This window comes from Ptychodera flava, chromosome 2 (genome assembly GCF_041260155.1).
Source record: "Ptychodera flava strain L36383 chromosome 2, AS_Pfla_20210202, whole genome shotgun sequence".
Classification (NCBI taxonomy): domain Eukaryota; kingdom Metazoa; phylum Hemichordata; class Enteropneusta; family Ptychoderidae; genus Ptychodera; species Ptychodera flava.
The window spans coordinates 19,189,706-19,215,239 of NC_091929.1; the positions used below are offsets into that span (position 1 = coordinate 19,189,706).

Here is a 25,534-nt window from a genome sequence, read left to right on the forward strand (position 1 = left end):
CAGTGCTTACCTATGCCTACCAGCAAAGACCTTAGAAAAACTTGTTTACCAAGACGAGCCAATTCATAACAATGTACTTAGTTTTGCTTTGATTTATAAGAAACTTGCAGTCACTTGGTATGTCTTAGGTTTGTAAAAGGTCATGGCAATTTTAGCATGGATAATTTCTGAAAATATTCCTATAGCAAAATTTGAAAGGAATCGAAGCCAATCGAAAACAGCGGGTGGACTCAGGAGCAGCTACGGGCAGGTCGTGGAAATAGAGCTCTGCAGCGCTAGCTTAGGGGGTCATCTTCGAGCAAGAGCGCCGCCACACGGTGACCCCTCTCACCAGGAAGAGCTTTCAGGCCAAATGAGGTCGCTGAATGATAGACTCTCAGACTATCTGTCCGGATTTCATTGACGTACGAGCTACTTGCCCAGTTTTCCGCAATGGACGAAGACGGGTTGCCAATTGTTGGATCGGGGGTCGATTTAACCAAGGTACGTGGCTGAATGTGAGGCTTGTGACAGTGGAAATATGGTATCCCAGTGAATGGTAATGTGGGCTCTAATTATATTAAACGGGAGAACGTACACAAACAAGAAAAGGGGTGGCACCACCGATCTGTAATGTTCTTGAAAGCACAAACGTTCCACAGGGCTTTTTCTTTACCTGCAGTGAGGTCGAGCACTACCATAATTCAGAAGATCGTGGCGTCTGAATGCTCGCAGAAAATCTGTAAAATCGTCAAACAAAAACATAGGTTTTGAATTGATCATAACACGCGGCGCTATGTCATTTCGAAAGCAACTTCACTCTATTGGGTTTTTAGCGACGAAGTTACGTAACTGAGGAAGCTTATAGAGTTGGGAGAGGCGAAATTGACGTAATTTCCGTCAACAACTTCCGTAAAACTATTTTGTCACACCACGTGATCAGTGTTATTTAACGACTATAGCATACCTCCATGGCATACCATTCACGTTGTTGCACACTCACCATCAGCGAAAACACCAGATCGTGTTGAATTGACATAATTGAACGTAGAGCGTACGTGTGAGTGTATTGGCTTACATGAAAATGCGATAGACAATGATGCATTTACGTTAGAACGTCCATGCTCGATCATATTGTTTTTGTTCTGTCAGTGTAAATTACGAGATTGATGGATGTTGACGGACATCATGCGTCCCTTATGGTCCTGACATGCATGTCGTTTCGATCTCCTTTTACTGTGCAGGGGAGAATGGATTACGTTCCTCATGGGTATCAAATATGTCAAAAAAATACGAAGTTTTGAGTGGATTTACGATTTCGTTTGTAAAATTACGAGCGAAAATTTCAGCTTCCCATTTCATCGGCGCAACCGTGCAAGAAACCTCAGTGTCCTACTACCTCCATGATCACATGTTGTACCACACGAACATGAAAGGGGTGGAAATTTGCGTAGTGTTTTTTCTCATTTAATTTGGCAAATTATCAGCAAAAACCTCAATAATTCAAGGTAACCCTTTCTTCTCAATCGCTTCCTGGAGTTTCAAAGTCATACCAACGAAAATGAGTGAAAAATTTCGATGCAAAAATTGTGCATCGACGAGAGTAACATGTATAAGCTTAAAGAGACTGAGAATATTCATAGAAAAATAGCCCATGATTCGAGCTTGGTTTTCCTGTTTTTCGTTTGAATTTTGGCCAAATAGTCGCTTTTTAGCGGGTTTTGAAATTTTTAAAGCATCTAAAAATATTAAAATGACTTTTCATTAACAAACGAAATAAAAAAGTAAGAAATTCAATTATTTATCTACAAAATAAAAATATTTTGGCAGGCTGAATCATATTGCTAAAAAGTGAACAATCAGTGTTTTGGACGAGTACATACGTGTGAGTGATTTTTCGCGGGGATTCCCCGACCGTTCATTGCTGTGGCGCTCGAATACGCAGTCAGTTTCCGTGAAACGGGATGAAATTTTCTTTCAGGCGAGGCGTTTCAAGTTACTCTTGAGAAAAGTTACTTATTTATCAGTTGTTGTTTTACTGTTTCATGACACATGTTTCTGATTCAATCACTTGTTGACCTGAAAAACAACGATATTTAGTACTCTTTTTCAACAGACTTTTAGTAAGTAGCCGCGGTACAGCTCACTCATAATCGGTGGCAATGGTGGCATTTGCCACCAAAAACTGTCAATCTGCCACCAAATTTTTTTTCTGGTGGTATTTTTCTGCCACTAAATTTTGGATCATCATGTGTCAATCCTGCCGCTTGAATGAAGGAAAACGGGTTGTCTGACGGCGGAAAAACTCATTAGCAAAAAAACACCAAACTAATTGCGACATTTGGCATGAATGAAAACATAGCGTGAATCCAAACTTGTGATTGGCTAATCTCCATATCGATGACAGCAGCTTTTGTACACTTGACATGTTGTTGCCCTATGTGATAGCCGCATATGCAGTCATACGGCGCATGATAAAAGCATGTTGTGACATTTTGAAAACAAAGCCAAACTGCAGCCATCATTAAATAATAATAAATAATTGCAATTCATTAGCCAGTACAGGGCTCAAAAATTCCTATCGCCCGACGATCGTGGCAGTGAACTTTGCGTTCGGGCAAGTAAAATCAAAGTATGCTTCCCGTCCGACGGGCAAGTGCACCAGCGGTTGAATCAACTAAGCTCCGGACGATTCAAGCTTGAAAACGTATTTCTTTAGGTCTGTACACGCCTACAATCATTGTAAGTCCTTCAACTCTCAGAAGTTTTTTCTGAAAACCCTTGAAAATCCGCCCGACATCGCAAAATAATCGTTCTTGCTGTTGTAAAACACAAAAAGTCGTAAAAATAGAGTTTTGCGACATGTTCTCTCCGACGACACGGAGTGAACTCACTGTTTTGTATGTGTGCCGTAAAGTGGTATGCCCTTGACAGTGGTTGCCATTCTCTTTGTGCAAGTGAGTGACTCGTATGACAATCGATCGGCTTCACGTGATAGTGTCTTTGCACCATGTGCTTGGTTAAAATGGATGTAAACTTATTCGAAGCCATGGATCTCGGCAATGCTTACTGTTCAACGTAATTAAATCAACACCCAGTTGAAAAGTACAAGTTTACATCGTAGTCGAAACGGGCTCAGTCGACCAAGGAGGCCACATATTGCAGCTACGTAGTGTGTGAGATACAGATAGTTTCAAATTACGTGACCTTGGTTGTTAGGGATCGGCTCTCACTTACAGAAAACAAATCTGCACTGAAGAGTAACGAAAATGAAACTTGAATCTGCTCTCTTGACGAATACATTTATCAAAATAAAACAGCTGTGCTCAGTGAGCAAACATGTAAACAGGTAAAAGGGTTGAAGATGTACATGTGCGTATGCATTGGCAGATAAACACTAGCAGAGCAGTTGTCTGTGATCTCAGCTTGATAATAAAGAGCAGCAGCCAGCCATGCACATTGTAAATCACACAATCTTATTACTCTTATGCAAAGATTTTAATTTGGATTAGGTTGTGGAAAAATTCCAAATTCAAAGATGTTTTCTGGATGACCAAATCTACAGAAAAGACTTAAGTATTCTCACATTTCTTCTGCGACATTTCAGATTTGGTAATGGTCCTTCATTTTAACAAGATGTAGTTCATGTTTGAATCTGTTTTTTCCCTCTTTGAATTCACTTCATATGGCCAAACTCTTGCTCTCTGTTACAAATTACTGGTACAGCTATTAGAAATTTAGTAATTTTTCCTCTCGGGCAAGTAAAAATGAAATTCACGTGTCCCACGGTTAGTAAGTTTGAAAAAAATTTTCGAGGCCTGCAGTATGGGTTGACTTTTTGTGACGTGTACTCACCATATTTTCAAGAATTTATAAATTAGAATGAGTATGTGGCAATGACAAAATGTTTTATTATACCGATCACATGATGTGTTAAACTGCCACCAGATTTTTCATAATTGCCACCTAATTTTATATCCGGTGGCAAACTTTTGCCACAAGAAATAAAACAGTATTTCTATCCCTCAGCTGTCAAATTTTGACACTCAAAATACTATCGTTTTCAAAGTACATTTTGAGTGAACTTTGTAAATGAACATTCTGAACCATCGTGTAATCTATGCTTGGAATTTTGTGCTTTTGAGGTTTATTCGTGGTTTTTTGTTTCTTTTCATCATCAAACATTGACAAGTAAGCTTGTAAAACTAGCCTTAAAGAATTATGTGTTACTTTCTGGTTTTGTAACATGTAAAGAAATAAATAAGTTGATTTCTTTTGATCCTTTCCACTTATTGGTATTTTTTCCTGGTTTAAAGTTACTAATATCCTTAACCTTAGTCTCTACAATCTTAGAAAAAATGAAACGATTGATTTAATAAAAAAAACTTATTGTGACACAGTTCAGTCATTTTCATAACTCTGGTTCAAAATTCAGTGTGCTATACTCATATCTTGGCAGTGCTGAACTCTTCTATCATAGTATCTGCAATTGAAGAATTACTTCACGTAGAATAATTTGTAAATGTAAATCAGTGCTGTTTCCGACGTATTAGAACTTATTTTGTAATTACTACATGGCAGAACAATGTCTTCTTCATTTACATAGAAGAAGAACAGTTTATTTCGCTAAAATGTGGTGAAATATGGCGAAAAAAGTCCCGCGTGTCAATAGCCAATTTTTGTCTATTGACAGGCGCCTGTCAATAGCCGGATTCTGTCTATTGACAGAGCCCCGGAGGCTTGTAGCTACAGATGTAGATAGAACATGAGAAATCGTGGAATCGTCCTGCCCCGAAATCGTCGGTGATTGTGCTCTGACTGAGCTTGAATTTTGACTGATTCTTGTAAACGGGGAGCCCAATCAGTCGAAAATCTAACCAGTTTCTTATGACTATTTTTATTCCGATGAGAAATAGATTTGTGTTTGTCGACGCAGCAGCCCCATGTCTGTCATTAATCATTCGGACGGCGTGCCCTGAAATCAGAGCACGCTGCGCTGCGTCTCCGTTGGGGGAGAACCATTTGATTTCGGGGGGGGGTATGGAGGAAGTGGGTATGTACTCCAGTCATTTTAGGCCAAAAAAGGGGGTAACCCACCACAAATTGCAACAGAATTTATTTTTTCACCATTCATCTCAGAAAAACCCATATAAAAACATATCAAAAGTCTTCCAAAATTTGTGGAGTTGAAAACCGCCCAATTTGCATAAATCCAAAATGACCGCCCCGGTATTATAGTTTCAACGCTTTTGGCCACTTACTGCCCAATATTGGTCCGATTTTAATAATTTTTTTTTATTTCCATATACCTTGTACACTCCTTTCATATTTTAGACATTTTTAACAATAATTCCATCGTTATTATTTACAAAACAGGAACATAATTCCGAATTTTACTGTAAAACAATAGTATTCTCACACACTATGTCTTGTAATCAATACTTGTTTTATTTTATACGATACAAATGTCTGTAATGTGAAATAAATAAATAAATAAATAGATAAATAAATAAATAAATTAATTAATAAATAAATAAATAAGAAAGACAAAAAAGACAAAATTATTCATCAGTTGTTGTTCGTCTTTGCTAGTAAAGGGAAAGCAACTCCACTTCATATTTGGGTTGTTTGCGTTTTGTGTGTGATATTGTGTATAATATAAGTGTATATCATGTTTGGCTGTTTTGTGTAAAATGTTGCTCAGCCATGGCGAGACGTACCCGTTATTTACATGTCTTGTGTTTATCCGCACTGGAGCGGTGAGATTGCTGTGACACTACGATACTTTGGCGCTATGTTTCGAAAACAGAGTTTTCTGGGGTACACACTTGGAGATAGGTTAGGATTAGAGAGAGACAGAATGGCCGGAGACAGCTTTGTATTGTGTGTTAGTATGACCAAGTTCAAAGATAAAAAAAGGAAACACATAAACAAGAATCATAGAATGACAAAAATAACGAAAAGTCACAATAGAACAAAATTGAGCACTGCATCAAACAACTCAGATTCATTAAGAACCTATCGACACACAAACTCACCAGCATTGAAATCAACGTACTTGACAAAGGCTTAAAATTCATTCCCACAACAAATCGTCCTAACAGAATCCATCTGTTAGGGGACATAAAATATACATTCCGAAAATGAGACTCCGATATATCATGAGACACAGACCGTACAACACCCAGTCAAAATGAACTCGAAATTGATCCCACATACAACCGAGAAAACAAAACTAGAAAATTATTTGGAAGCATCAAAATTGGCTATTGTTAACGTACCTATTCGAACCACAAAAAAAAACAACATGACACGTGCAGAACAAATAGTGTTCAAAACGCTATCAAAAAACAAGAAGATAACCATCAAACCGTTTGAAAAAGGACCGGGGACAGCAATTTTAAACACTGATGATTACATAAGAGAATGTCAACTTAACGATCAACAATACTACACAAAATTGGCAACAGATGACACAAAAAATACAATAGAAGACATACCGGTACACAATCTCATAACAGAAATGTACAATGAAAAACACATTGACCATCACACATATGAATCTAGACAAAGTAAATACCACCACCAGTGTGAATAATACCCCAGTAACTCATTATTTTACGCTGATGACCTAGTCTAATCTCTACTTCAAAAGAAGGTCTACAAAGGGAGTTAAATACACTACACACATTTTGCTCCAATTGGAAACTTGATGTTAATTTACAGAAAACCCAAGCAATTAATTTTAGTAAATCTCCTTTGGTAGATAAACACTTATTTAACTATGGTAGTACATGCATCAAATCTGTTAAGAGCTATACATACTTAGGACTGACAATTAAATCAAACGGTAGTTTTAGTGACACAATTACAAATTTGGCTGATAAAGCAGCAAAATCTTGTATAGTTTAAAAAGGATTTATTGCACAACAAAAAGATAAAATTTTCCCTACATCTATTCAATGTTTTCATTAAACCTGTTTTACTGTATGGCTCAGAGATTTGGGGGACAAGATTTCATGGATTACAAGAAGTGGGATAAATCAGCAATTGAAAAAACTCACCTCAAATTTTGTAAGAACATTTTACAGTGTAATAGACAAGCTTGTAATGCCGCTGTGAGGGGTGAACTAGGACAGTTTCCACTTCTACTTGAGATCAAACTTAATATTGTTAAACACTGGCTTCATATCGTACAACTGCCACATTGTAATCTGCTAAAGAAGCTTTTCTGGAGCAAATGGTAAACAACACTAACAATAGATCCTGGTTTAACTGTTTAAGTGCTTTAATTAAAGACAATGGAATGGACTTTCTCCTTGATAAAGCTCCATCACTTAAACACCACAAAGTTATAACTGGTTTAATGAAAACAAATTTAACAAACAATTATGAAGTCTTTTGGAAAAAGTTGATCACTGATGAAAATAGTAAACTAAGAATGTATGCCAAAATAAAACGTAATTTTAGATTAGAACCCTACTTAACACAGTTGCAAGGTGAGAAAAGAAAATTGCTCACCAAACTTCGCATTAGCAATCATGATCTAGCAATTGAAAAAGGGAGACACACTGTTCCAAAAACCCCAATTACTGAAAGATACTGCAATCAGTGTAACACCAACAGTATTGAAGATGAAACACACTTTTTATTAGTCTGTCAGAAATACAAAGTCCAAAGAAAGAACTTTTTCAGTAAAATCAATTTCCCAAACGACGATACTGAAAATCAGCTTATTTCTCTACTAACAAAACAAGAGTTATCTTTTAATGAACAACTTGCTGATTATATTTTTACTTTATATAAACAAAGAAATACCTAGTTATATTTATTATTAGCTACTATTATTATACTGTAATACTTTATCTTTATTGAAGAAAATTTTAACTTATTTTTTATCACACTTTTATTGCCACAAATGTGATGTAAATCCTATATTTACAAGCAAGCAATAAAAATATTATTATTATATTATGAATATTTGAATCCAGTCAATAGAAAAATACTCGCGGGCCAGCATTGCGTGTGTGTGTTTTGGATGGGGCAGCCACCCTCACTTTCGATGGAAAATATTATTTTTTGTTATTGCGTGCTGAGGCTTAAGTTTATTGGGGTTTTCATTAGGAAAGACTCTGTTTTTTCGGTTGTCTCTACCAAATACCTCTACAAATCTTCATGAGTTCCAAAATGTATTTAAGTATGCTTGCTTGCAGAATGTTACATGAATACTGGTGTATCTCACGGAAGTTCTCGTTGAATTGAATTTTCGCCAAATTTCATTTTCTTAATTTTTCATTTCTGTGTTTGGCTTTGAAAAGGTTAGGGTCGCCATGTAACAATTGGGTACCGCATGTTTTTACCCTGCTTCTTACGTTTCAAGAGCTGTCATTCTGTAAGTGATTGCACACGCTGCTGCTATGACCGTGACGTAATCTGTCTGTAATCTGTAGTATTTCGCAAAGGGGGACATAACGCAAAAAGTGAAATGTGGAAGATGAATGGAGAAGCTGTGGAAGTTGTTAGTCATATAAGTATCTTTGTTTATTGTTATCCTGTAGAAATACTTGGAGCAAAGCTGTATGTAATTTGGCTGCACAAGCACGAAAAGCTATGTTTTAAATTTTTAAGTTTGAACGCAAAGTTGGTATGATTAACAGAGATGTATACTTTAAACTTTTTGATACACTGATATTGCCAATATCATTGTATGGGGCTGATATTTTGGGATTCAAACAATACATGGAGATAGAAAGGGTTCATTTGACGTTCTGCAAGCACTTTCTTGGAGTGGGTCAGAGTACTTCAAATGAAGCAGTAGATGGCGAGTGTGGGAGATATCCTCTTTATATAAATTCAGTCACAAAATGCATTAAGTATTGGTTGCGCCTCACTGAACTCACAGAAGACGGAATAGCTTCACATGCATACAAATTGATGTTTACAGTGGATGAAAATGGCCACACATCATGGGCTTCACAGATTAAAACTATTTTATGTTCATACGGTTATGGCATTGTTTGGCTATCACAAGGGGTGGGAGATATTCTATCATTCATAGCTGATTTTAAACAACGTGTATCTGATGTGTACAAACAGGAATGGTACAGTGACGTATGCACAAAAGACAAACTCCGTACATATCGTAATTTTAAAAGCATGCTTGAACCTGAAAAATACTTGTTTGAAATTACAGAGTTAAAATATAGACATGCATTGGATAGAATGAGATGTTCATGTCTTGGTTTAAGAGTACAGGAAAGTAGTTATACTGGCATTGTATTGTCATTGTTTGGTTGTTGAATATTGTGACTCAAACACTGATCATGCAAAAAATGTAAAAAATATCAGTGTTCAATGTCATTTTCAAACAGTTTTACCGAGTGCAAAATAAACTGAAACTCCTCTCAGATTGCACCATTAAACACATCAATTTCTCAAACTTTCCAATACGAGAGGGGGAACCCCCTCTCGTGCTCTCCCCCTTGGGGTATTCTAACAGTTTAGGCCTTAGTCCCACCTGCCCCACTTTCACTTAGTAAAAAAATTAAAAAACACCTCTCAGATTGCACCAGACTGCACCATTGCAAACATCAATATCTTAAAAATTTCCATGCAAGATAGGACAAAGCCCCTGTGACACTTTCCCCCTACGCCTCTCGCGTGTTCTCCCCCTGTACTAACAAATTCTGCCCGGTCAGATATTCTAGTGAAATCCCTATCATAATACCCATCCAAATTAAACAATATACTATATGGTTAGATACTGCGTGAGCTTTTACATCTTTATTTTATTGTGACTTTGAATTTCATTTTGATGGATTCACCAATAATGTAACCAGTACTGTACTGGTTTGTCTTTGCTCAGTCCCAATGAGAGGTCAGTGTCTGGCATGGGAGTTTACAGTAATTCCGAGTACAGCAATTTTTACAGTGTACAGCATAGGCGTAGGAACCGGGGGGGGGGGGGGGGGGGGGGGGGGGGCGCCCCCCCAATGCTGAAGTTGGGGGGGGGGGGGCCAAAGGTAAACTTTTGGCCCCCCCCCCAACTTTTACAAATACACATTGACTACGGCTAGCTGTCCCAACTATTGCTGAGTGCTATGTAGTTTTTAAACAAACAGTCACGCGGTTTAGTGTAATACCACTTTCTTTGTGAAGTCAAATTTGCTGTAAAATTCAAATCCAGCCCATTCATTTCATGAGAATGTGAAAATTAAGATCTACAATTTTACCAGTGCACAGTTTAGAGGGACTGTGACCATATACAGTGCAAGTAAAATAATTTGGTACAAAAACAACATTGTTGCTGTCTCCAAAGGCTAACATGACTATATGCATGGAGATAATGAGCGTAATTCTTACTGCCTCCATGATACACATCATACAATATATCAAGAGAGATCCTATGTGAAATGACTGGGGTACCCTAGACATGTCCCAAACCTGTGGACTTATCAATATCTTAATTATTAATAGAGTAAATGGAAGTACCCTGTAATAAACTTTGGCAAGCTCTGTCACATTGATGGTTATGCAATTACAAGCCTGTGACTACTTTATATGCTTACCAAGATATAAAATGGTAGCTTTAATACATTTATATGCAAAATTATAGACAAATACCAAACAAGGGACTTGTTTAGGGGTGCCCCGATAAGAGGCATTATCCCATATTTTTTACCATCCTGGACACCTTGCCAAGAATGCTGTTCAATTATTGTGAACAGTTTTAATGAAGCATTGGATGTGTAGAGAACTGGGATCAGCAATTTGGCAATGAACGATTTATTAAGACTGACATATTCCTAGAGATTTGAATGAGAGCATGGTGTTACCTGTAGCCTCTGTACTGGCAATGTGCAGCACATTAGAAGCTTAAAGATTATTTGTTTGCTGAGTATTATTACCATCTTCATGCTGTTTTTTGCTTCTTGCTAAAAACAAACTCACTTTCAACATACTTGTAATCTTTCTCATCAGGTTGAAGCAATTCACCAGAAGAGGATGTTGGCATTTCTCAATCATTTCATCACCCACACAGTCAGATTCCTCAACAAGTTTTCCTGTGTCTGTGAAGAGGTGAGTACATGAACCATGCTCTTGGTGTGTACAATTTGCCCATTTACCAACCTCCATCCTCAGTTTCAGAGTTTGGATGGTTAGCTTTGGACTCACCACTGCTGGTCTTGAGATAGCTGTTGTCAAAGGTGTCACTTATCACAGCTTTTGTTGAATTTTTTTTCACAATGTGTTGATATGACTGTCAACTCTAAGCGCCTGTGTGATTATGTGATTAGCTGTGTCCATTGTATCTTAATTGATGTAGAAAATATCTTTATTTACTGAAAAACAAATTAATAATAGTTTAAATTTGGTTACATAATTCATCAGTAAAACCTATGATAAATTGAAAGACCACCGCACACTATGTGCATGATGATATACCAGCTCACTGGTTTGTTGCCATGAAAGATTTGTTACCAAAGTCGAGAGGCACCCATCAGCTTCACTTGCAGCAAGACAAGTCTATCAGCGCCTTACTTGTCCACCCCCAGTTCGAGGTAAACAGGTCCACAATCAACATCGATAACAATTGTTTTGGACAAAACCATGGTGGTGAAAGGGTACAAACAACCACTGTGCTTACCGTGTATTATGTCCAAGTTGGTCTTTCTTTTTCTTTACTCCGTCAAAGAAACTACTTTCACAGCCACAATGGCCAATGATTGCATTCAGTGTATGTTATACTTTGCAGCAAAGGATTCAATTTAGACTTAAAACTCAATATTATTAGGATTGAATATGAGTGTTGCACCAATGCGTCAAACTAGAATTTGAATAGCCCACAGTACAAACAAGCCCAAGTGCATAGAAGTACAGTATTTTATACACGATTGCACCCATGAGGGTTTGTTTATACTGCCATCATGTACTGAGCCTGTAGAAACACATCATGTCTTTTTTTTCGGAATAGAACCATTGAACCTTTCAAAAATGGGTTTTGGCCAAACCTTTTGTTATCAATGAATGTGTGGACCTGTTTACTTAGAATCAGCATAAACAGGTTAATATAAAATACACATTTAATTGAGTGCATGAACCATTGTGGACATGCCATATCTTACTCACAGAACAATTGCAAGCAAGTATCACACAGCCACACTGACCTCACATGATGAAACACTGATTTAAGTTCCTAACTTTTTCAACAGAAAGAGTGGAATATAAATATAAACCATTTTGGAACCCACTTTAATTTCGCCTCAAATTTCAGATTCATATTTGCAGTTCAAGTCAACATATCACAGGATTCATGCCTAGTATACAATTACCTTGGTGTGTTGATTACTCCCTCATCCCCGATATCCCAACAAACGTTCAGCCATACTATTGCAGACAATAAGTCCTATGAAGAATAGAGGGTAGATGGGCTACAGTCCCAAAATACCATTCACAAGGGGGTAATTTCCCTTTGACTACCATGGTTTAGCACAATCCAATTGCTATCAATGGTGATGGTCGACTGTTGACAGGGAATTGGGTGGACAGGTTTATTATCATAAAGTATCTTGCATAATCTTTTCATCATTTCCGATAAACAGTGTGTCCTCTGACCGTTGGACCATTCTCACATCTTCCAGACAATTGGGAATTTCTGGAAATTTCTGTTCATCAGCCTTACCTTGTAAATTTTCTATTGTCCAGGGGAAATCTCTCGTCAGTGATATGCAAATTTAATGGGCAAGTAGCTGTAACTGTCGATGATTTTTGTCACTATTTTGTTTTGTAAGTGAATTGAAAGCTCTTGTTCTACTCACCAAAGCATGTTTAAACACCAAATATGTAGTTTGTTGTCAACACAATGTCTATGTGTGTAAAATGCACTCTTGCTGTTTACATTTGAATTCTAGTCTTGACCAGAATTCACTTATCAACAATAACAATACAGTCTACACATGTACAGGCTGAGCTGACAAGCTGAATACTGTGTATCTCAGCATGCTTGGGGGAGTAGAACAAGAAACAGTAGTTGACTTTAAAAACAAAAAAATTGTGAAAAAGTCATCAAAACAAACAGCTACTGGCCCTTTAACCCTTTCACTACCATGGTTTAGCCCAAAGCCATTGTTATCAATGGTTACTGTGGACCTGTTTACAGGGAATTGGGGGTGCACAGGTTAACATTGGACTTCCAAGCCACATTGCAGCATAAAGATCTGTCGGGATCTTTTGTTTATATTTTTCAGAAACTTGAAACCCTCAATCTGAGGATGCAAAAGCTGGACACAACATTAAGTATACTTGAAGCTAAGGTAAGTAGCACACAGTGTGTTTTTATTCATTGATTATGCAAGGAGACACAGATAGGTTACATGCTAAATTTGATTTTATATCAACTGAATATCAACTAACATCTAATATTATACAGAACCACTTTCATGATTCATGACAAAATCAATGTAAGAGAAATTATATCGTACTGCTCATTTTGTTGACATAGAGAAGATTGTTGTTATCGTCAATTTTACACTGTGGAAATAATTGAAATCACATATCAAATGATCTGACCACAAACTACAGTAAGAAACACGGACGCAAACCAGACAATGTTGCACACACGATTCTTTATATTTACAAAATCCTACAGTTGCAATCAGCACTATGTTGAATTATTTCAAGTTTAGTTTGAAAGTTTCAAAAAAACGGCGTGTATTCTTATTTGCCAAGCTGATATATTCCAAAAACTTTGTGTGATATTTCTGGGAGACATTTGTCAGTAGCATTTTATCTTTCCTGCGAAACAACTTTCTCTAAACCAGAAGTATTTGCCTCCATTCCATGCAGCTTGCATCCATTCCTGGCCTGGATGATGTCACAGCAGCAACAGCGCCCTCAGGAGGCAGCACAGCTCCGTCAAGCCAAGCACCAGCAACAAGCACACCACAGGCTGCTCCCACACCACAGGAGAGTCAATCTGTAAGTGGAAATATCATAGAAACCTGTATTATATTAGCATAGTCCATGTATTAAAGCAAACATGTAAGCTCATACACCCAAGTTGTGATACATGTTGAGGGAAGCAAGTGCGGATATTGTTATATTTCTGCATGATTAGCTTTGAGTATTTACTTAGCGAAATCAGTGTTTCCATTCACAGTCAGGCAAACTGTTGGTGGCCTTGAACTTATGAAAGCCTGTAAGACATTATGTGACATATACATACTTTGATACAACCATGTTGAGGAGCATTTGTATCCCTTTACAACTATAAGGGATACAAATGCTCCTCAACATGATTGTATAAAACTTGGGTCTCCGATGTGTTTTTAAGTTGGCCAAAAGGGATGACAGCATCACCTTTCAAACATGCTGACAGTATTTTTCATGGCTGAATCAAATTACTCTGGAACTACACATCAAAAATTCATCATATCTTGCCTATGTGATACCAATACTCTGTTAAGGCTTTGAGTGCCAAAGTCAATTTCTGTCACCTTGATAAAATATAACCAATGAATTTTTGTTCAGATTTTATAAAATTTTGATCAAAAACTGTAGCCAATGTAAAATGAGGTCCATTTAGTCCAAAATTATCAAAAGAATTTAAGAAAAAATCACAAAGAGTGTGAAAATGTTGCACCTAAATTTTGGAGGGAAAAATTACAGCTCTCAAAGGGTTAATACACATAATAATGAACAGTTTATGTCTGGCGACTTGAATGTTTTAATAGCAAACCAATTTTTCACATCCAACAATCCGTTGTAGGCACGGTACAATTTAATTATTCTCATTCTTTGGAGCTACACTGGACGACTGCCATGTTGCGCTCAGTTGAAATTTTGCTCAATTTTCAGCATACTTGCAGTCAAAATTATCTTTCTCTACTTCAGTTTGATTTTCTTATGTCATCCGTGCAGCTGATCAGTGGCAGTTAAAAATCTGAACCTAGACATTCATTCTAGAAATATCAGAAATACACTTCCTATTGATAATTATTCTAAAATTGACTAAATTTGTAACATTTTGGAAGATGGCATGAACAGAATGATACGTTCAATGAAATTAAAACTTGGTTAAACAACGAGACAACCCTTCCACCGCAATGGTTTGGCCCAAAACCACTGTAATCAATGGCAACTCTGGACCTGTTTACAGTAAATTGGGTGTGAACAGGTTAGGCCTCAGCAAATTTACTACCAGAACTCACATACACCTTCACAATATCATTATAGAATTCTTCCCATAAAATTTTCTGCAGACTTCAGAAGAGCCGGCGGCAGCAGAACCAGTGGCTTCAGACAACCCTGTCTCACGGGATCCCAGATTTGCGCACTATTTTAAAATGCTGAATGTAGTAAGTATCATTACTTCTAATGTTATTAATGAACACTTTGATGTAAGGAAATTACCGTTTATGTTTAAGGTAGAATGTCCCTCAGGGATAGATATTCAGACTCAATTTTTTACAATTATTGTTTGGTCTACCACTTGTTGGGGCTTGTTTTAAAGCTCGTAGAGTAAGAAAAAGTTTCACCATCTTACTTTTTCGAATTGCAGAAATTTTGAGCAAAAGTTGAAGTCTTTCACTTTCGAGGGGCGTACTAAGTATGAAATGCAAAGTGTAATGCTATGGAGGTGCACTGTTCATGTGTCTAAGAATATTGCACTCGAATATGCAACCATAAAAATAATCACACGGTAATGATACCAAATGATAGCTATGACTCACAGTTGCAATTAAACAGGGCTGATGCCATCCTCTTTGGGGAATATATTTGATCTGTATCAAAACTTTTCATCTGAAGTCAGTGCCTGCCACAGGCCCACATAATAAAAAGTACCTAAGACCCCTGACTTCCGTGAGACCCTTAAGAAAAATCAACTGCCAGTACATCAACTGGGACCAGGCCCAATATAACTTCTCATCACATATTCCATGGTCTGAAGAAACTTTGAGGTCCATCTGTAGTCTTCTTCACACCAAGACTTAAAGTGTTAGAGTCTGGCCCAATACAGTGTAACTCTGTTGCTTCTCTTAAGGTAGAATGTGCCTTGGTGACATATATTGAGACTTCCAAACGTTTGCAATATTCTATTGGCATACCACTTGTTTTGGTTCATTTTGAAGCTTATTGAGAAAATAAAGTTTGCACCTGCTTAGGTTTGTGAAATTCAGGAATTTATTTCCCCATAGAGATAACAGAGAGATGGTGGCCATTTTGAATTCAAATAATTTTTCTCTAGTACCGAAATTGATATGATGTTCCCCGATTTGTATTCTTGATTTTGAAAGAAAATGGTTGAAAGTTGGAGAAAAGTTAAGTCTTTCATTTTTGAGGCGCAACCTACCTGAAGTCTCCTTAAAACCTACAGTGACTCAGGCCCTACACAAACTCTCCAGTGTGAGCCAACTCATGGCATGGAACATCGTGACAATATGTATGTAGATCCAATATGACAATGTTTGATCAAAACATCATATTTCTGGTTTGCTCTTGTGGTTTCTTGCAAATTTTCATTATAGAAATATACTTGCCACTCCACAGGTTTTATACAACATTTTCACACAAAAAAAGAGAAAATCTATATATAGTACAGTATATGTCAAGAACTAAAAACATCAATTTTCATAGAATTATCCACCATTAGATCAATCAAACTGAACTGAATACAAGTCATGGAAAATGCATTGAATTACACCCAGTTGTTACCTTACAAACCTAATCCCTGTAAAATTTGACATTATCTAAATCAAAGCCAAACAAGAAAATGTCAGTAACTTTTCCAAATTGATACTGATGATACCTGTGGTCCATGTCTATCAATTGTTTCCAATCATTTTGCTGTGTCTACTCTCTGCTCTTTGTTTCAAATAAGCAGTCAAGTGACAAGTTCTTATGAAGAGCGCCATCCAGTGTCCAATTACATATACCTTTAGTTTAATCCAATTACAAAACACATGTAGGCCAGAACAGTGTGTGGTATGCTGAAAACTGAGGACTTCAATATATTACACATATACCAAGAAACATTTTAAACATATAGAACATAAATACTGAGAAAAAATCTATAAAGTTTAGGGTCACTTGAACATTTATTTCTATCAACTTACATCTTCTGCTGGCACCATAACAATTTCAGGAAAAATTGTCCACAATCACAGAAATTTAGTGTACACAATGTTTCCAGTAAGACTACAATTAGGCAAAAGAAATTCAGTTCCCTGTGGCACATTAAATTGCAACGTAAACTTTACAACCAAATACTAAGTATTTCACCATGTTTCAGAGAGTACACCTGAAAAATCATCCTTATACATGGAGTAAATGGAATGAACAATTCTCTCAAAAGTTACACATAGAGATACAGGGACATAAAACAGAGTTGCATGCATAGCAATTGTAACATTGGAAACTTTAATGATATTTTTATTTCCTTCAGGGTATTCCAGCACAGGCTATTAAGTTAAAAATGCAAAGTGAAGGAGTTGATCCGGACATCTTAGAGTAAGTACAGAATGATCACATCATCATTGATTGATTGATTGATTGATTGATTGACTGATGATGATTGATTGATTGATTGATTGTGATTGATTGATTGATCATCTGATCATTGTCTGAAGTATTTTGGCAGACTGATTTGATGATCACTACTAGATTTTATTTTGAAATAGACAATCACTGGGTGGTTATGTTATTTACATTATCAACACAATGCCAACAAGAAACAGTTCCGTAATTACTTCACCACAGTGTTTATGAACTAAATGAGCACTAGCCCCTTGAATACCAACATGATCATCTCATAATCTGCTCTATATAATTTCTGACTCGTATCTTGGAAAACTAACATCGATAGACAGATACAATATACACACTACATGGAGTCTGGGACTGTATTTCTTATTCTGGTGTTTGAGAATCTAGTGCTGCAAGCAATGCCCAATGCATTCAGAAACAAAGTAACTCAAATTTCAAAATTTTATTGATACTGTTAGTTAATCCAGGAAAATTGGAGATGTACCCTTTTCGCTAAATTGAAATGCCTCTGACTTAAAAAAGTCTTTGACTCAGGAAAACTTTTACCAAACATTAACATTAAAAGGGCTGATGACAAGAATTTCAACTTTCCAAATTTGACTCATTGGGTTCAAAAATGTTGTAAGATTAGGGGCCCACAGGGGTCATATCCCATGTCAGAGTATATTGACATATGCTGTAAAACAGTTATGATAGACTCCTTTGTCAGTAAAATCCATAATTATTGTCAAAATTTGCTCTGTTTCAGTGACCCTAACGCTCCAGCACCACCCAAAGAAGCAGGAGGGAGTGACAGTGACTTCAGCGATGATGACAGCCAAAGTAGTTTCAGCGATGACTAGAAGAAAACTTAGAATACATGTTCTATTTTTTTCATTTACCCTTTTCCTACCCAGGTTCATATGTTGGTATCTGGTCAAGTTCTGTTATTACCAGTAAAGCATAAAATATCTTGACTCTCGGAACATTGTTTATAGGTAAAAAAAATTAGATGTCAAAGGTCAGGGTTCAAAGGGTTAACAGACCTGACCATTTGAAAACCATCAAAAAGCATACATAGACATGATTGTCACTGACATTTCTTGCTAGAACATACAAAACATGGTTATTTTGACTGACTTGACCAGATAATGATAGTGTATGTCACAGAGCTATGTGTCATAATGATTTTCTTGGTACTTTAACTTTTAAGTTGGCTTCAAGTACTTCACTGGTTATGATCAGACTACTGTCAACTGATAAAAAAGACCAGGTACTTTAAGTATTATATCATCAGGGAATATGTTGTCTTAGTGAAAGTAAAGTGCTGTTAGAAAGAAGTTGATCATATTTCAGCCTTTCACCCCATTTCTGTATACAGTGGTTCAGCCTACACACTTAAAACAATAGGATGGTTCAAAGTCTGGCAGTTAGAAGGGTTGGTCTTCTCATTCAGTGACAGTTTTACCAGACCTAGGATACTCAGATTGCCACAGTGGAAATATACGGTCAACTTCAGCCCAACTACAGTCAGTTTTTGTGGACTGTAGTAGATATTCCAAAATGATTGTACTTGAAGCTACAGTAACTTTCTGAAAATCTTTTCAGTGTTTTTGTTCCATTTTACACACTACAGTATCTGGTCTACTTCCCACATCAGTTTTGAAATATCCAGTCTTTGACTTGTCAGTGTAGCCTATAAGTGTGTTAGACTTACAAGCATTGATATTGTTGACAACTGTCCAGACCTTATTTGATTATGGACACTATTATGCAGGAATGATATCAATACTTGATGTTGACAAGCTGAGTACTGGGTATTTCTACATGCTATGGGAAGTAGACTTAGAAACTGTGGCTGACACATGCAACAAAAACCTGAAGAAAGTTAGTCAGAAGTAACAGTTATGGGGTCTGTAATCAAGCCCATAATCTACAATATGTGTTGTAAATTTGCTGAAGATCAAATACCTGGAAACCTGTTACAAAGTCAAGAGAAGAGCCCCTCAAAATGGCTGAAAAATTGCCCGCTTCACTGGTGTCTTTGCTGGAAAAAACATTTTCACACATCGTTTGATACAATACACATTCTCAGTTACACCCTGTAGAATACTTAATCCAGAGTTTGTTTTTGCGGTATTACAGTCTTTCTGTTCAAAAACTCTACGGGACATTTTTTCAGAGCTACTTTACTGAATTCCAATGAATTTGGAGAAGAAACTTATTTTCTTTATATAAAGTACAAGTGAAGCAAAGATAAAGTCAATAATAGTAACTTATATTTCACAACAAGAGCTGAGGGACTTTTTTATATTTTGCTGCAGAATACCATAGATACTGCACAAGCTTGTGGTCCAAGCATGCATATGAATGAATAGTAACTCTCCCAATCGAAAATACCTGTGCACACACAAATAAAGATATGCACTGGTTTCTGTGCATGTTCTACTCTTGAATAAATTGACTAGAATGTGCACTGTTCTACAGATTTAACCTAAAAGATGAATTGCTGGCAGTAGAAACAAACCAACAAGGACAAACGTGTATGGAAATACATGTATTTCTGTGTGCTTTGCGCACATGGATTTGTTTATACTGTGGTCCATTTGAATTCAGACTTTAACCCATTATTCAGGTTACATGAGACTTTTGTTGGAGAAATGCATGAAAAAAAGAGACATATATAATTTCATTGGTTGTTGGGAAATGTGTGGAAATAGTACGCCTCTATTTTAAGAACAATTTCAAGGTACAAAGAACTACTCCATCAAGTGCGAGGGAAAACTGTCCCATTGATAGAATCATATTTGCTACATACTCATATTGCTGTCATCACTGACCATAGGGGCACTTGATGAGAAAAACAGACATGTGAAATGCAATTTGTTCATTGGGATATGAGAGATTAAAACTATAATTTATTTTTCATCAGAGAAAAATAAAATACCGGTACTGCGTATCATGAGATAAATGTAAATGATACTGAGTTTTGCTTGGAAAGTTTGCTAGAGGGATTCAGCATTAACCTTTTCACCACCATGGTTTGGTCCAAACCCATTGTTATCAATGGTAAGTGTGGACCTGTATACTGGGAATTGGGGTGAAAAGGTTAAATGAAGAAATTGTGTCATTTGCATAAATTTAAATAATTGACAGCATGTAAATTGGCTGTTTCATGTATCACACAACCGTGCAACAATGCTATCTGTACAACATTGACTCTTCCAAGTTGAGCAAAGAATTACAAGTTAAGGGCACATCAATTATACATTTTAACTTTTCAGATTTAATGCCTAAGTATTGAGATTTCCCTCAGAAGCATGTAAAAATTGTGCAATGTAAGATATATCAGTGAAAATAAATTTTAAATACAAATGTGTCGCTTGCAATGTGTCAAGTCTTTACAGGGGAACATTTATACATAATTGTCTGTCTTTAATGTCAAGATATAAAAAAAGATTTTCATGAATCTGTAAATTTCCACAAGGATTTTCCAACACAGGATGCCCAGTATGGCACTGAAAGGTGATTGGCTAATACAAAGACAACATTTTCTCCAACCATTGAAATGGCAAAAACATTGAGTCTAATGATATTTTAATCTGGAAGTATTTGTAGGTTATTGTGCTGTTTATTTTGTAAAAAAATGTCAAAAGTCAGCAGAACTAGAAACTAAGGTTCAAAAGAGATCATTGATTCATGGCAGTACAGCAGTGCAGGTACAGTGATATATCAGGCTTTTAACCTCAAGGTCATTTGTGTGGTGTGAACGACCTTGGCATAAACAAACGTTTTGTTCAATAAGTTTGCTTCCCTACTCAGAGCTGCTGGAATGTGTCATGAAGTTTACCTGCTATATAGTAGTCATAGATAAATCATATGATCAGAAATTGTTAACAAACTTTGATAGAGCAACTTTGCAAAATGCAAAAACAGAACAGTGTAAAACCAGCTTTGTTTTGACAGGGATTTCAAGTGCTGGTTTATTGAGTTGCTTTATTCATTAGGTGAGTTCAATGTATAAATTGCAGACCACACAGCAGGCTTTAGTTAATCCAAATCTGATAATTCGGTGATCCTCTTTGATAACTAAGAATAAAAATTAAGAATTGCCTTCAAAATGTAGTGACTTGATAGGTACACAAAATTTAAATTCAAAGTATCACCACACTTTTTTTCTGCCAAATCTACAAAAAACAAAATTAGAGTATTCTAATGTATAATTTGTGACATTGAAAACTCAATGATTATATTTCAGTGGGTTTGAACCATTGTCACTCTTTGTGGAGTGACCGTGTTTGAACATATGCCCTGTACCACTGGCCCAGCTGTTGACCCACACAGATTGGTAGGTTTTCTGAGTCTGAAAATCTGCTCAAAGGCTATACCTGCATTATGAGATTAAGCGATTTCCCTAAGCCCCTCCACATTAAATTTTAGGCCTTGAATTTACATAGACCCATGATGTTGCACTGAAGAGCAGACGTAGACGTCCAAGTTGTGGATAATCTCTCTTTATTGTTGGAGAACACTGCTTTTGTGAGACAGTTAATATTATTTTCCATGGAGCCAAAACATTACTCGACTGGGTGAGGAAAACATCTTTGGATGCAGTGCTTATAAAGCTACCATTTTAATTTTTTTCACACTGTGAGAGCATGATTTTTGAAACGTCCTTAAAATGCTTGTCACCTAACCTTCATACCAGTATGGTACATGTAGGCACATTCCACAGAACAAGCAGCAAATCTAAATTAAAAGAAAAAATTCCTCAAAATATTATCCTATCCATCTTTGAAACCACATTATAGGCTTATTCTAATTACTTTTTATTCCACTGATGTTGAAAATTGTTTCCCCTTTCAGAATGAAGTTTCCTTGGTTACAAAAACACATTTTCATCGCGATTGTTGGTGTTGGCATACTTGCTTTACTGTGACAGTTTTCTCTTAATTCTAAATTATATCATCTGCTCAATGTTTGATTTCTTAATTATTTGACCGATGCGATGTGAATGTGAGAGAAGAGTTGAATATATGCCTCACTTTTACCAAAAATTTGGACGTGACCTGGATGTGTGAGGGCGCACTTCTCGTTGCCTCACAAATATTGACTGGAAACATGCCAAGTTTTAGTCTCAGCTGGTCCAAAAGCCCTGACAAGTCTTTTGTTTATATCTGTATTTAACAGGCTCTGCGCACCACATTCCTTAACTGTCTTTGAAATGCCATTACTTGTAGCATTAAATCATCAAGGTAAAGACGTCTTTTAAGAGGAACAATTGCGTCTTTCTCTTTGCGTTGTTGAGGCGGTTGTCAGAACAACCGCAGCCATTGTGCAATATGTTACCTGTAAAAACCCAATATGTGGTTCAGGTAATCTGACTTTCTCAAACAGTTTACACTGATCCGCTCAAAATGAAAAATTCTCAGTGGGGTTTTCGTGGAGAGCGGTGGTCGGTCAGATTGTCTTCAACCAAACAATAGCTAATTCTTCAAATTAATTACGAGACTTGGTCACAGTAGAATTTGTCACAAACATAGACATTAAAAACTGATTTATAGTGTTCCAGTTCTAATCTGTGTGGGAAAGGTAGGTATGAAAAAGAGGAAAAGGATCTGTTACAACACTTTGATTTTAGTGACCCAGGTACGCTATTCTGTAGGTCCATTTTGATAATGGAACTATGGACCAACCCAGGTCTGTGTAACAGAATCATCTAGTCTGATTGATTTCTCAGCTTGTCATTCAGTTCACTGAAACCTTCCCTTGTTACTCCTGTCATGGTTCAGTGAGATCTCTTCATGCCAGTGGCTGCACTTCCAACAATACAAGACCTGTTGCATACACAGCTAGACTTATTTTCACTTCGCAAAAAATCAATATTTCCCCACACTTCTGGTTTGTTGAGGCTCGCCTAGACAAGTCTTATAATTGCTGGCCTGCATGGGACATAAATTTCAACCTGGCTTGGTAGTGACCTTGAACCGCTGTTTTACTTGCCATGAACATATCATCCACCTTGAACATATTCATTTGAATAAAAGTCACTTGTAAAGCTTGCAAACATGCTGTCTAGCCTTTTGATTTGCTTGGCAATGCCAATAGGTCATTCTCCTGTTCCACTGTATGATCAAGAACATTGGCGTCCTTGTTCTCAAATCACACTATCAGCTCGTGTTAAACTATCAGGTCAGGCTAGCCATATTCAAAACAGTTAACCTTCAGCACCGGAGGTATAGAGACCTTGTTCACAGTACTGAGAAACATACTGAATCGGCAAATTCTGACACTGTGTCACTGTTTTGCAAGCACTGACAACAGCAGTTTAGGGACTCAAAGGGGTGTGGCTGAAAATTCAAGGATTTTAAAGGCAAAGCCCTTTAAAGAGTGTAGTTGAGGCAAATCGATATTGTCTGCTGTCGATATTAGAGTTGGAGATCAATATTTTTTGTAATGGGAACATCATTGTACACTGGCTGTGAGCAGTCAATTGTGCTTTTTTGACTGCAAATGATGGCAGTGTGTAACATTCAGAGTGCCAGCTATACCACACACAGCCTAAAAATATACATTCCTGTGACTGGTAATACAACCCCATGTAACAGGTCCATCAGTAAAGATGTCTGCAGAGCTTTTGCTTCCACTATGTATGCACTGCCATGTCTACAAGGGTGTTACAGGGTATTAAAATTTCTACTTATAACACCTAATGTATCAACATGCAGGACTGTACACAGTGCTGTGGACACAGACCTGTGACAGAATTGGGAACTGTTGCTTGCACACTGTTACTTGTACACACATTTATCATGAAAATTGACACATTTGTTCAGAACATACACATCCATAGATTATGCAACCTCACAGACCCTTTATCATGTCTGTAAAATCAATACTGATCCACCATGATCTTTATTGATTGAACTTAAAGGCCTCAGCCCAAAGCACCGGATACAGTAAATTACACCACTTTTGGCATGGCCGACCCCATTGTTGCCAATGGTGATTGTTGACCTGTTGATGGGTAATTTGATGTGACAGGAACAGATCAGTTTCAGGCCTGTGCATATAGCTCTGATATAAAATTTCTCTACCCCTGTATACGGTTTTTCGAAGACCAGGTTTACAGGCATGTCTGGGAATTTGCCTTGGTTTCTCTGGCTGTTCAGGCACCAATCATACTCCAGCCTTTGCTCACAACTGCAACATGAACAGTTTACATTGTTACAACCTAAGCCAAGACAAGGAGCTTTAAAGACCGGTTTTCGGCACTCTCAAGGAAAATTGATACCAGTGCACATTTTTAGGTTTTTCACCTAAATTTCTTGGTGTCTTTTTGGTTGAAAAATCCCAGATATGGAGGGTAGTTTTGAGATTTTGTTGAGATTTTGAGTATTGATAACGCTTGTCAAGTTCACAGGATTTCTACTCTGTAGATTTGGGGATTGACAGACCTCAGTCACGTAGATGTTAAGCATATTCAGTCAATAATGAAGGTCTGGGGGGGGGAGGGGAGGGCTGTATTCTTATGGATTTCATCAGATATTTCCATAATTGATAGTCAATGAAACGCATATTATTTTTCTCCAAAAGTGAATGCTGGGGATTCATAGGCATCTGGTAAATTATCCTAGATTGCTAACTGACGATCATACTCATCTGAGCATCCATCTTTCTTTAGTAGATTTCAACTGATCAACAACCTTGGCTTTCATAAGCATTCCTAAAAGGAACTTCTAACAGTTCTTGAAAAGGTAAAAGCAGGGGTCAAGGTGTAAATTTTGGTAGTAGAGGAACAAACTGTCTAAACTTTCCGATATTTGAAATTCAAAATAACCATACGCGTGTTTACTATCATGGAAGTTTTCATTTTTCAAATAAGACTGAAAACTTGGGTTTACTCCATGCTTCAAACTAAGCACACACAAGAAAAGTATTGAGAAAATTTAAGTATGAATGTGTCTCGAAGGTGCACTCTCATACGCTTCTATCAAACTTACACACATTCAAAAACATACCACTAGTGTCC

At 37.0% G+C, this 25,534-nt stretch overlaps 1 protein-coding gene across 2 annotated transcripts; it reads left to right on the forward strand.

Moving 5' to 3' along the window:
* The first annotated feature begins 322 nt into the window (after window positions 1–322).
* Window positions 323–20,877, forward strand: LOC139116178 (WASH complex subunit 3-like). Of its 2 annotated transcripts, none has more exons than XM_070678735.1 (7): window positions 323–483; window positions 10,960–11,058; window positions 13,227–13,292; window positions 13,825–13,956; window positions 15,237–15,335; window positions 17,423–17,487; window positions 18,272–20,877. In XM_070678735.1, exons 1-7 carry the CDS (start codon window positions 433–435, stop codon window positions 18,363–18,365), a joined length of 606 nt encoding a protein of 201 aa, XP_070534836.1. In that variant the 5' UTR covers window positions 323–432; the 3' UTR covers window positions 18,366–20,877. The 2 variants fall into 2 exon arrangements, with proteins under 2 accessions (XP_070534836.1, XP_070534845.1); XM_070678744.1 differs by having other exon boundaries at window positions 15,240–15,335.
* Window positions 20,878–25,534: the final 4,657 nt, after the last annotated feature.